The following is a 13533-nucleotide window of genomic DNA, read 5'->3' as shown; positions in this document are numbered from 1 at the left end:
CAGAAGTCACCAGACCATGGTAGGTCTGCTGATAGGATACGCTCCATGGAGAGGTTTTCAGTATTTCTAAATGACTCCATTATGCCACACAGAGGCTGTGCACAGGAGCAGGGATGAAGGGTCACTCTTTGTATTTAATTGTAATTATTATTGCAACATCAGATTTGGAACTAGACAGAAACTGGAAACCAAAATGTGAGCTCCATCATGTAAGCACGCCCTGTTCAAGTACATTCTAAAAGAATGAAGAAAATCCACAGTATTCTGAGGAAACACTTTCATTTCTTATTCCTGCTAAACTCTTGCAGCAAGTTCTGCCCAGCGGGGTTGTTAACCAGACAGCATTTAATTTTCTTGCTTATCAAAAAAAAAAAAAATAGTCAATGGAACACCCTAGAGCAGATGTAACATCCATGCCAGCTCGGCTCAGAGCTAAAGAGCAAGGACAGAAACAGAATGGTGTGAGTGCTGGGGGTGCCTTAGGAAAGGGAAGGGAGAAGATGAAGTTAGAAAGTGGCAAATCCAAGCGAAGATCTTTCCTCAATAAAAGCCACCCCAAAGGCATTGACATCGTTCTTGTCACCTTCCTTGGGAGCAATTTCATAGCTTTCAGTCAGTGCTATAGAGAAGTCTTTTCCAAACCAAACTGTACAAAACACTTTACCTTCCAGAAATCAGTGTCAGGATAGGTCTTTTGTCCTTGGCTGAGGCTGGAGTGGTTTTGACGCCATTATCAATGATCATTCCAGCCTGAAAGAGAATAAAAATGCAATATTACAGTATATTCATATGTTCTACAGTTCTTTCCATCTCCAGGCTCAGCCTCCAATTGTTCTAAGCCCAAGTCACTTGCACAATCCTAATAACTGCCTTCAGTTAGTCACACGTGAAACAGAGGGCTGCCAGGACTATCCAGACTTGCACGTACTCCCCAAAACGGCCGCAGATTTCCAGAAACTGAACCTGTCTTGTAAATGTATGTATCACCATACACATAAACACCTGCTGCAGTCTAAAGCACTCAGTGACACTAACACACAGCCACACAACACGGCATGCAAAGGGTAAACGCGTAAAGTGAAGGCGATTAGACACAGCGGCCCGTATTTATCCCTCTAGAAGCTGTTCAATTAGCTGCCAATTGCTAACATTGGCAGTTGAGGTCTATAATTAGACAAGCTGCCAATAGATGCTCCTGGAGGCACTATTTTAGGAGCGCAGAAGCAGAGGAGCAGCCTGAGCAGAGGGAGGAGCCTCTCTGAATGCCCAAGAGCCAAGCGAAGCGGGTGCTGGCTGACTCCGAGCGCTCCCACGCCAGCACGCAAGCTGCTTTATCTGCAGACACAAACAAGCTCGCAGCAACTTCGAGTGAAACAGAAAGCACAGGCATTAATAGCTTGCAGACCCAAAGAGCTGGAGGGAGAAGAGGGTGTTTTTTGCGAGGGCAGCGTTCCCGTTGCGTGCAGACTCACCCGGTAGTTGGAATGCGCACGGTTGTTGGAGAATTTCCCCATGGGCACGTGTTCCGAGTAACCAGGGGAATACATGCCTGCCGAGGGCCCTGTGGGCACGTGGTGCAGAACGAACCAAAAGCCTGTTTCCTGAGAAAGACAATGGACATCTGAGCCTTTGCTTGAACTTATTTGCTGGTCTACATTAGCCCAAGGATTTATCAGTAAAGCCACAAGACGTAAGCCAGAAGATTTCAGGAAAAATCACAGCTAGTAGCATCGACCTGTATAACTATGCAGCAGAGAGTTTAACACACACACACACACACACTCACACTCACATTCACACTCCTGATCAGCATCTTCAAGGTGCCTTCAAGGTGAAATGCATATTGAAGCTACAAGCAAGACTTTTGAAATCCATAACACACACGCACACACAGATGTCCTGCAACCATTGCATGCACATATCTTAAAAATCAGACCATTTTTACTTAGTTGCCTAAAACTGTACATAGTACAAGCCTGAATCTCAGTACTCAGATGTGGAAGCTTTGGAAAGACCACATCTCTTTGTTTAAGTCTTAAGTTTGCTTGTTTATTTGTCTTAGTAGGAAAATAAAGGCTCCCAATGTGACCAAGAATTCCTGTGGAATTAGCATTAGTGCTGATTGAAATTTCAGAGCACCATAACTGTACTGCAATCAACAGAATCATTGCCAAAGACTTCACTTGGTCTCTGCAGTCACATTTATTTAATTTATTCAGGCTGCACACTGTGCAAAGGCTGGGAATTTTTCTTAAAGTCATCCAGCTCTAGAAACAGCAAGTGACAAGAAGTGTGGAGCAAAAGGAAAAGCGTTATTTTTTATAGGCGGCACTAGCCACATTCATACACATCTCGATTTAGCATTCTCAAAAATGCCTGTGCAACAGAAGCAGGTTTTATTCCAGCAAGAGCCTCAGCCTTGCAGGGCTGTAACTGGTCTGAGTCGGTACCAAATAAGAACCTTCTGCACTCACTTCAGATCCCGCAGCTGCACAGTTTATAAGGTTGTTGTGTGGGTTGGCTATCCAGAAGGTGGAAACGGCACTGCAGGTCAGGGGAAAAAAGAATAATATGAAAATGACACTTTGAGCACACACCAGAGTCACCCATCAACTCCCCCAGCACAGGCGGGGCCGATAACTCCCCAGATAAGGGGGTCCTGCCTAAGGGGCAAAGGGAATGTGGTTTTTTTTTCCCTTTCTCTTCTTATACCACGTGTCCTCTGCGGTTTGACAGAGAGCATGGCCTTATCTTTTAAAACCCTGAGTATTAAATGAGAAATTTCGACTGCAATTCCAAGCCTGCTATGAAGCTGTCAGATGTCAATCATGTTTATGATAAGGTAAATATGTTGTTGCACAACTTACAGAAAAGAACTTTGCTCCCAAAGGAGCCCTCAGGTTTATTAGATACTCGTTTAATCAAGGGACCTGACGAATTGCCTCTTACGGGCTTTCCAAGTGTACCCCAGTACCTGCCTTTTCCAAGAGCTGCTGTGATTCATTAACTTTATTTGCTCCCACCCTCCTATGTATTTCTTTTGGGACAAAAGGACTCCATTTGTCTAATGCACATAAAAGACTCTTAATGGAAAGATTCCCAGCAAGAAGGAAGATCAATCCATCACTGTCCATCCTGTGACATACAACATTCATTAACAAATAGGCATATGAACTTTAGGAGGAAAATATCCAGCGCTTACACCCAGCAGACCGGCTCCTTAAATTTGCATGGTGACATTCTCCCTCCTGCAGGGGATGAACCTATGTAACTCTTACATCTATTTTAAACTTGCAATGAAGGACTTCATGGGGGCTTCAGGCCAACTGATTTTGCTGGCTTAAGATGAAGTTCCATTTGTGCGACTTTAACATGAAAACATAGCAAAATTTTTCTATTTTGGGCATGGGACTGGCCTAGAAAGAAACAGTTTGAGATTATTTATAGACTACCTCCTGCTGCGTAGGCAAGGGCAAGGACATTGTATTTCCACAGTGACCTATCTTTCAGCTTGATCCCGTTCCTCCGAGCCACGTGGATTGGGCAGGTTACTGTGTCATCTGGCACAATCCTATTGTCTTAATTTTTGGCAGCAGCTGCCTGCCTGCCTCTTCCAAGCCGACGAAGTCGCAGCCGGTGCTCGTCCCTCATCCCTGTGCTGGGTGTCTTGGCCGTGGCCCCGGGGTAGCATTAGTGCACTCAGGCACTTGCAGGCTGGATAAGCCCAGTGGAAAATTAGTTATTTTTCTGATCAGACCTTGAATTTTTTTAGAAGGGAAGATCAAAGTACTGTAGGACCTTTTCATTAGACCTCTGCTTATCGTTCCTAGAGCTTTTTTATGTAACAGGCTTCAAAATGACACAAAATACCTCCCTCTGACTATTAAATGGATTATCAGTGAAAAATGAGCACAATGGCTGATTAACTCTTATTTTATGAATGAAGATATTAAGTGTAATTTATAAACAAACACAGATGTGAAAAAGAGCATTGCATGAATTCATCTCTTTCATTTGCCAAAGTAAAAAGCTAAAAATATGTTTCTTTGGACAAAACCCCAGTTTGTTCTGAGGACAGAATGGGTGATACTAATACAGTCTCAGCAGATTGAGAGTATTTCCAAATAAAAGAAATCCCCTGAAGAGTTCTAGCTGTTAGGCATCAATCAGCTTCTAACTCTCTTATTTTCAGGATGGAAGTCTGGCTCCAGAGACTCTCTCATTGACTTTTTTTGGGTCAGAAATATAGCTTCTTTTTTTTTTTTTTAGAGTAGATTATTTTTTACTCTACAACTACAGCAAAATAAAATCCTGGAGAAAAATCTGAACTATGGGCAGAACTGTTCCTTCTCCCAGCAGCTTCAACGCAGCACCAACACTCTGTGGTCTCAAGACAAATTTCCACAGTAGAAGACCTCCTGTTCTGCTGCACAAGGATATTGTCCTCAACATGATCCACCATCAATTTTAAACTCTTAAAGGCAAGCTTGACATCCGGCTTTTAATGGAAAACACTCTGAAAACGTGATTCCACAGATCTTCTTCAGACTGCTTGCTAAGGTCCCTGGACCACAGCTGAGATCTGCTTGCCTAGCTGCTAAGCACACAGATTTTACTTTAAGAGTTTAGTATTCTCTCAAGAAGAGCCAAGGGGATAGGGGAAGAAAAAAGGAAGCTAATTAGCTGCCTGATACACATCAAAATGAGTAGGTTCCCTGAACAGCCAGTAATTAGCAATGGAATCACATGCCAAGATTGTGCACCTTGATTTTTGGGCAGAAAAACAGCTGGAAAACCACGGAAAGAAGGGCTAGAATGGCCTTCAGGAGCTCAGTGAATCCATACCCTGCCTTATGACAGGGTCTGCTACAACTACAGTATTTGCAACTAGCATTTCTCTAACCTGTGCTTAAAAACTACTGCTAATGAAGAATCCATTAATTCCTCTAAATAAAAAATTCTAATGTTTAACTGTGTGGCCAAGCTGGTTATGTTTCTTCCATACTTCATCTGATTTTTTTTTTTCTACAAGGCAACAGAAGGACAAAAAGTGCTTGTAAAATCCCTTCTTATTGCAAATGCTTCTATAATCCTCATCTAAACCTCAGTTGGCAGATCTGCAAGGACACTTAGAGGAAAGGATCTTGCAGAAAGGGAGATGAAAGGCATTCGGCATTTTTCAAGTTTAATACAGTGTTTGTGGCAAATAGAAGTTTTGAGAAGTTCTCATGGAAATGTTTTCACGAGCTCATGTATAGACAGACTATTAGAGATCCAGTGGGTGTATACAATCTTTGATCTTTTATTGCCAAGTTCCAATTCTGTGCTAAACTGCATTTATTATATTATTTTGGTTTCATTTTACAGTTTGGGTAGATTGTGCCAAATGAATGCATAATGCCAATGCTGTTTCATTAAGCAGTACCTGTTCTTCACAGATAATGACTTATGAATTAATGGAAGCATTTTCAAAATCATCTACCATTCGACATGACCACAAATGTCAGAACCCAACCCATTCTGAACTCAGCAGCTTTTGGCTGAGTCGTTGGGATCTATGCTCTGTAAGCCACAAGGCATCTCTACGTACTTTGAAAGAGAGATTTTCAATATCTGAGGTAGTAACCATCTCTATTGATTTTATGCTAAAAATTAAAATTATGCCCAAGTGTGTAAGCATCTGAATAGCACAAGTATAAAGATCCTGAGGAGACTGCTCTCCCAACCTTTGGGGCAAGCAGCCCAGACCTCTACACATGATTACACCTATATGATATATATGTAATGCTATCTTCTATGGCTAACTCCTGCAAAAAAAGAGAAAGAAAGAAGACAACAAAAGCTCCCACTCACCTACAGTCCTGTCTGGGTTTAGGGATGTAGCCTGGGTAAGCACCCTCCGTGATCAGCTTGCACATCCTGCTGTCTCGGTCGGAGGGAAGCAGAGTGCTGGGTTTAACAAGCAGTCCAAGGCAGTGATCAAACGTGTTGCGCTCTTCTGGTCCATCCTCCGTAAAGAAGCAATGGCCCAGTGCATCATAACCCACCACATCCTTCACCTGCACATACCAAACAAAGGTCAGTGTTCAGGTTTCATGCTTCAGCCACTGCATAATAAGATGAAATTTTACAGCACTGGCACATAGGAACCTCAGTACCCTCTTGAACTTAGAGTGTATAAGCAAAAGCAAGATCACTCTCTGCTCTTAAGAGCTTACAGTCTAAGCAGTAACTCCAAGACTTAAATTTAGATAGAATTTGTCATCACCTAGGAAATGCTCATTCCATTCTTTTGTCTGCCTGTGAAATCAGAGACTGCCTTAGCATGAGGCTGGAAAAAACATGAGGTGAGGGATGAATGGAGGATGTTAGATGTTCAAATCACATCTGGGCTCATTCATCTTCACGTGGAGTTACATGAGCAGCTACATAAAATGCATCTGAATAATGCAGCTGAGCTGAAAAAATATTTTTTCAGGCTATCAGAGAGGCAGCAAGTTGTTTTCCAGACAGGCTGGCTTGTTTTAGGTTTGACCTGATCCTTTTTTCCAAGTTGTTGACAGAAGCTTTACTTGACCCTGAGACAAATCAGCTGGTGTTAATCAGTGCTGTTCTGGTTTTGGTTTGAATGTTGTTAACATCGGGACACCGTTGTGTTGGACAGAACAATACCCATCACCCCACTGAAAGATGTGAGAAAACAATTTCAGGAGCAGATACGTGAATTCAAAGCCTAAGGCTAGGACTGGCTGGGAAACAACAGCCCTCAGGCACACTACGTCCAGCGAGACAGTTGTTAGTGGATATGTCTGGGATATGGAAAATTAAGTTCAGGTCTCCATTGGCTGGGTGAAGTGATGGCTCTCCCAGGCTCTCTCCTTGCTCTTCCCATCAGCCTTTGCCCATCAACCACCTTGGACTTAGGGAACCTTCCTGGCAAATGTTAGCCTGACACCGATGTGTTCCTACACATGCTTCTGATGAAATAGCAGTTGCCAAGGCACAACAGACAGTATTAAACTGGATGGAAGACTTACTCTTTACAGGGTCATTGAGAGACCTGGGTGCTCCAGTGCCTGAATTACTTTTGTAAACAAGCCTGAGACTCCTCTGTCATCTTCACGGCTCATTCTTAAAGCAAGGAGCACCCATTTCAAATAAAATCCCAGGACTAGTGTTGAAATGATTACAAATACGTTTTCACATAAGAAAGAACGCTTTGCTTGCCAAATCTACTACAAGCTTACATCCACATACACATCTATTATGTATCATCCATACTCCAGTGTAAATACTCAAACCTCTAAACACGAGTCATCACAGTAAATTAAACACAACTAAAATTACCTGCAAAGTGGTGCATTCCTTTAAGCTACCTCACAGAAATTTACTACTAACTTCCCTGATCTAGTTAGATGATAGATTTTGCAAGATTTAGGCTTCTTTATTCAGGCGTCAAACGTATGTACTAGACTGAACTGTCTCCTCTTAGAAGAATAAGCTGTCCCAGCCTTGCAATAGTAAAGGTTTACAGGATATAAGAACTTTTCAGGAGAGTGAGTTATCTTCAGAAGAAGTTTTTCCAACATGTAGAGGGAGCCTTTTAACCACAGAGATGTCAGAATTGCACAGAAACTGCCAGTGAAACCTGTTACCTTTCTCTTCCACAACAGTAATACTGGAAAGACACGTAAGTAATGGTGCTGCGACATTTAGATGATGGAAACAGTTTCCCTAGAGAAATGTCAGTCACTTCGCGTGGCCATTTATCTTTCCAGCCAGCATAGCACTGCACCAGGACTGAGGTACGAAAACCTGTAGCAACCAGACTTCAGCTGGGGCAAAGCCCACCTCTGTGCATGGGGAGTACCATGGCAGGGGAACACGTCTCCCAGTAGAGCAAGAGACGAGCAAAGTGGCAAGAGAGGTGTGTGCTGGCTGCGGGGCTCAGAGCCAGCAAATGCCCGTTGTTCTCCTAACTCATCCCTGAAAGTCCACAGAACAACACATTGTTATCAGTCAGGGACCTGGTCCCTAATGTATTTGTCCCCTTCTGTTTGATTAATTAGTCTCCCCATATCTCATTTCTGGGTCAGCTCTGACTTAGTTTCCTGTGCACATTTTCATGCATGAGCCCAGCACTGAAATACCTGGGCAGCAAACGAGATGCTTGTTCCAAAATCACTTTTCCAATGGATTTAATTTTTTGTTTGATTAAAACCTTCCTAATAGTCCATAGTCTTACTTTAATCATGAGTAATTTATGGCCAGATAATGCCCTTCGTGGTAAAACAGTTGCCGTGTAGCATAGCTGTGTTAGTAAAAGCAGATACCACTGAAGCGATTAGATAGCACAGCCTCTTATTGCACGAAGTACAGCTCTGCCCTGGATTCTGCCAGACTATTTATTGACCTCCATTTAATTTCCCTCCCCAACGGCACTTTCTGTTTTAGTTTGCACACTGGGACCCAGTGGAGAGAGTGGGAATCAGAGCAAAGTTTCATCCCTGGGATTGCAGTGGCGTAACTAGGTGTTTTTATGGCCAATGAACTAAAGAAAACATTGGGTAATTATTGCGTTTTCAAACAATAATTAAAGTAAGAAAAGAATTTCTACAAATTTGTTTCCAGAAAGACCCTACGTGCCTTCCAGTGAATACGAATTTGCAGACAAGTGCAGAACAGGCCATCAATGGAAATGAGCTAGTGCTGAGATAGTGACTTGAGTGTCTCATGAGAATAGTGACAGCAAAGCAAACAGGGAAGCCTGTATGCAAATTACCAACCTGCTTTAATAACAGTTAAAAATAACTGATGCCTCTCTCCCCTTTGTTAAAGCATTTGCATGGGTACTCAACCACAGCCATGCGAGAAGCCTCTCTGAAATCAATGGTTCAACGTTAAGGACATCATTAAGTGTTGTGTTATATTGGGGTTCAATAGCCCAGCTAGATGTTTTTGTATGTTGTTTCCAAAGTGTGGTCTGTGCACACCATCGAGGCAAATTTTCAACTCAGCAAAGTGTGCTTTGGATCTGCCTGATCTCAGAGGGAACGAATGTTATCTGGGGAAAGATGGAGCTCATCGCTGTTGGCACAAATGGTGTTCATGCATGTAGAAACAGGTAGAGTTGCCCAAGTAATAAGATAACAGGTAACTAGAAAATGTATAGAATAACCATTGTAATCATCAGAGACCTGTGTGGGTGTCTGTGAATATATCTAGGGCAGAAGGAAGAGGAGAGGAAGGAAAATAGAGTCGGAAAGCAGATGAAAAGATTGCGGCGGGATCACCTGATGAATCAAGGCATCGTGCTGCTGGCTGCAGATGTCTATCGCAGAGCAATGAAATAGTATTTAAGTGATGCAACCTTTGGAGTACGTCTTCTGTGACACAACTGAACAGACTTGGTCAGAATGCTTTATTTCACTGGGACTTTCTTTTCCGCTGTCAGCAATAATTATATGGTTAAAATAAAAACCAAGTAAAGTATTAGGAGTAGAGCTTAGTATTCACACATTTTGATAAAATATAATCAACAGGGATTAAATTCTTGATTAATATTTCAGATTATATGTCCTAAATTCTAAGATTTCTCTTGAGTGCCTTATCATGGAGGGAAAGCACGGTCATTTAGGGAATTGTGGCTGTTGAGTAACAGCAAGAGAATCAAGCTGCTTTCATCAGCTCCATCAGCCTGCATAAATTTCATCACGTCATCTTGGCTGGAAAAGCCTGAGAACATGGATTCCTATGCCATGGATCCCTCAAGGCACAGTTGTCACTTGGAGAAAGCACAAGAGACAGAACTATTTCCAAATGCTCTATATGAACCTATCTGTTTGTCCTATAAGAAAAAAGCCAAGCTCTGAGTATTTGGTTTGGCAAGTACTAATCAACAGGGAATGAAGAGCTCGCATTAGGTGCAGAAGTAGGGCTTTAGCTGACCTGTAGCTCATCAACAGCTGTGCAACCTCTGTATAGCCAAAGAATGTGTTTATGGTGTCATTGGTAACAGTCTGTGATGGTGTGGCAAACAAATCCCGCAACGCTGCACATTAGCCATATACTGAGCCCCTGTGCTGGCGACTTTGAATTGGGAAGATGCCATATGACCCTGAATGCCTTATAGAATTTATATAGCAGAACGCCTTTTTTCTTCAGAAGTTGTGTTCACATGGTAGGTTTTTAGGATTGTGTTATAAACTTAGAAGGATAGAGGTCAAACCCAAAACCTCAGAATCATAAATAGGAGAGAAAAGCTGCTCTGCCTCTGGAGCTACAATTTCAATGCCCTCTTTTCAACTTCTGTACATTTTAATTATGCTGTGATTTTCCCTTCCAACGCTGCCTCTTTTAGAGGCTGTAGCCTGCAGCCCCTGCCAAAAGGAAGACTGTAAGATGAAGCTCTCCACGTGCTACAGTCAGTAAAGGAGGAAGCATCTATCAGTCAGCAAAGGGCAAAAATCATGTCTTAGCCAGGGATTGAAAGCAAATGCTATTCCCCAAATAAGTTCAAGGAAAGTAGGTTCTTACAGGCTCCTACTATAAGATTGTACGATAACTTTAATACAGTGGTATGGATGTGAACTCCTAATTCACAGTGACCATTCAGGCTACAACTGCCTATGACGTGTCTTCTCTTAAAATTCCATCACATATGGTAGCAGGGCTCTCGACTGTACAGATACTCCTCTTCAGGGCTCCCATACCCTTTTTTCCTTTTGCAATACACTGCCATCTCGCTGAGAGGGTGAGAGTCCTTTCCTATAGAATTCTTAGCATTTTAAGACTTTGTATTTGAGCTTGGGGAAAAGTTGTCTAACCAAACCTGAGGTTTATTTCACACCTTTAGCAGATCTGCCCTTGGGACAGATTTCTGCACATTTCCTGAATACGGGTAAAGATTTCTCTTTTCTCACGTTCATTTTTTGTGAATGGAGCTGATTGGATATATAGTTTGAATAATGACACTCATACAGTACTTTTTGGATCTCGGTTTTGTTACTGTAAGCAGGCAGGTTACCAGGTAAGGTACCTTATCTATAATTTCTCATGTGGGTGGCTTTGAAGATACTGTCTTAAAAGAGTGGGAAGTTCAAACTGACAAAAGCACCAAGGGACGTGACCAGCACAACCCATTCCTATGCCAGAAGTGCCAAAGGAGCAACCATGTCCTTTGAAGAAGCCATCAGAGGTGGGATAACAGTGGGGAAAGCCTTTTGGGGTTATGTGCCAGTCTCCAGGACACTCAGTAAGGTAGCATTGTTTTCCCTCTGCATCCAAAGAAGGCAGCACCCCTATGTCTGGGGAGAACCTGAACGTGTTCTTACCATCTCTGGTGTGTTGTAACTTGTCTGGTAAGCATAGCTCATTTTATAGATTTATCCTAAAGATTTCTTGTTCTGGAGAGCAACTCTGACAAATCAGAGCTCTGTGAGTTCTTAATGTTGTGAATGGCATTGCAAACACAAACCTTTATTGCAGGAAAGATGAAGCACAGTTAAACCTTCTGATTATCCTCTTTAAATAGCAAGCTGCCTGTCTATAGATAGATCCAACTACTCATTAGAGGTGGGCTGGTCTGCAGACATCGCTGCACACAGACAAAAGCTCTGCCCGCTCTGAGTCACACACAGCCTACAGTGCCACATTAGCCTCCTCCTTTTTAATGCATGTTGAAATACGCCTGGAATATGTAGCTACATAATCAGGATGAGGGGAGGAGTCAGACACTAGTTCTAACAACAAAAGGCATCACCCTGCAATAATTAAGCTGTCTTCGTGCTACGAGGAAATATTTTTCCTGGTGTCATGATCTGTAAGGTAGACATTGGGGCTTCTTACCAGTAAACCATTGGATCCATGGACGGTGACACAGCGGGAGAAGGTATGGTAGATGGAGGTGTCCTTCACGTACGTTGGAGGGTTGTAGCCTCCTTTCTCATCCACATCTCCAGCCATATGGAAGTGAATTGGGTAATGTCCCATTGTCTGCTGGCCCATATATTTCAACTCTAGACCTTCAATATGGGTAGCCTTAAAATCAAGACCAATCTGAAGAACAACAGAACATCAGTCAAGCAGCATAAAAAACTGTCGAGGGCAAGAAGGATGGGGAATACAGAGACAGGGAGGATTGCACTGTAGCTCCTAGAGGGATTTACTGTGTGGAAGGGAATGTAGGGCTGCCGAGTAAGGGAAAGAGGGTCATGGTGGTAAGGGGACCATAGTTGGTCTTCGATCCCACCACTGCTGCCATGGCTACATTTGACTTAATTTGAGAAGGAAGATCATTTGCATTTCATGTTTTCCATGAGTTTCAGTCAGCTGGGCTCAAATCGAACTCGCTGGGCTCAAATTGAACTCCCTCGGCTGAGCATCAGCAGAATCTGGGGAAAAACGGGATCGGAATGTGGAGACTATATCTAGGATGGGTTGAGCACCAGCCTGGCTGGCTAAGCAATGTCTGCAGGGGCATGAGGTGCACTTCAAAGCCAAGAGACAGTCAGCAGGAGTGGGGTGTATCTGCTGTACTGTGGGCAGAGGCTGTTTGCTCAGCGGCTGACATGAGGGATTTCTCCCCTCCTGCGTCCTGGCTCCCTTGGTATGTGAAGGTGTGGCTGGGCAGAGGAAAGTGCAAGGAGAGGGCTTCAGCCCTACCTTGATATGTCCCCCAAAGGTGTCGAAATCAAAGAAGGAGCATAACTTGCTGCCGTACTCATAGCACTGCTCCTCCATCTCGCCCATCACCACGATGTTGCGGCTCAGCAGCCCCACTTCTGCCCGCATGTCAACACCATCCACAACTTCACCAATGTGGAGGTATGTTGCTTTCCCTAAAGGAAAAAGATCCAGTTTCATGGTTACTCTGCCAACACTGCTGGTTTTCCCTTGTGCTTCCTGTGGTGGGGTTGGCGTGATAATGAAAGGAGTAGTTGCATCAGCAAAAAACGTTGGCTTACTCCTCAAAGGGGGGAAGGCTGGAGCACAGGTGTCACCCAAGGTCTTGCTGAGATATTTGCAACAGAGGAAGTGGGATTTTTGGTCTTAAGTTGCATCTTTTAGCCAGGGAGTTAAACAAACAGTCTATTAGACAGAACATATTTCCTATCTTGAAAAGGGACTGCGATCATTCAAGATCTTTTTACTTTGGATTACTGTCAGCCATGTAATAACTGATGACATAGCCACTGAAAAGTCTAAATCCCAAAGGTTAACACAGCACTTCCCATAGTGAGACACTGTGAGCTGCTCAGATCCCACAGCATTACTCACGGGTGAGCATCAGTCTGATCAGTCTGATCCTGCTAACACCATGGCCGTTAATGCAAGCAAGGAGAGGACTGGGCAAAAAGCCTTGTGGAAATTGTGGCTTGGGACAACTGCAACCCCTCATCCAGTTTGTGGGCTGCAAAATTCCTGCTGCCTGTCCTCCTAAAACCCCCCAATTTTAGATCCGCCTGCATGCCTCCAACTCACTCTCAACACTTCCTTCTGCCCTGGTATAGCTGGAGTCGATAGGAACTTCCA

The 13533-nt window shown here is 43.3% G+C and overlaps 1 protein-coding gene across 1 annotated transcript in view; it reads right to left on the bottom strand.

The window, feature by feature from the left end:
• CEMIP (cell migration inducing hyaluronidase 1) overlaps positions 1 to 13533 on the bottom strand; it is a 53530-nt gene that overhangs the window by 17435 nt on the left and 22562 nt on the right. Inside the window, exons 11-16 of the mRNA XM_086620106.1 lie at positions 12664 to 12839; positions 11848 to 12057; positions 5854 to 6059; positions 2475 to 2544; positions 1473 to 1601; positions 665 to 750 (exon numbers count right to left, since the gene is read on the bottom strand). Of these exons, the coding sequence (XP_086476232.1) occupies positions 665 to 750; positions 1473 to 1601; positions 2475 to 2544; positions 5854 to 6059; positions 11848 to 12057; positions 12664 to 12839 (877 nt within the window). The remainder of the gene's footprint in view (positions 1 to 664; positions 751 to 1472; positions 1602 to 2474; positions 2545 to 5853; positions 6060 to 11847; positions 12058 to 12663; positions 12840 to 13533) is intronic.

Source organism: Tauraco erythrolophus, chromosome 14 (genome assembly GCF_009769465.1).
Source record: "Tauraco erythrolophus isolate bTauEry1 chromosome 14, bTauEry1.pri, whole genome shotgun sequence".
NCBI classification, from domain to species: domain Eukaryota; kingdom Metazoa; phylum Chordata; class Aves; order Musophagiformes; family Musophagidae; genus Tauraco; species Tauraco erythrolophus.
The sequence above is the reverse complement of the archived record's forward strand: the minus strand, read 5'-3'. Positions and strand labels throughout refer to the sequence as shown.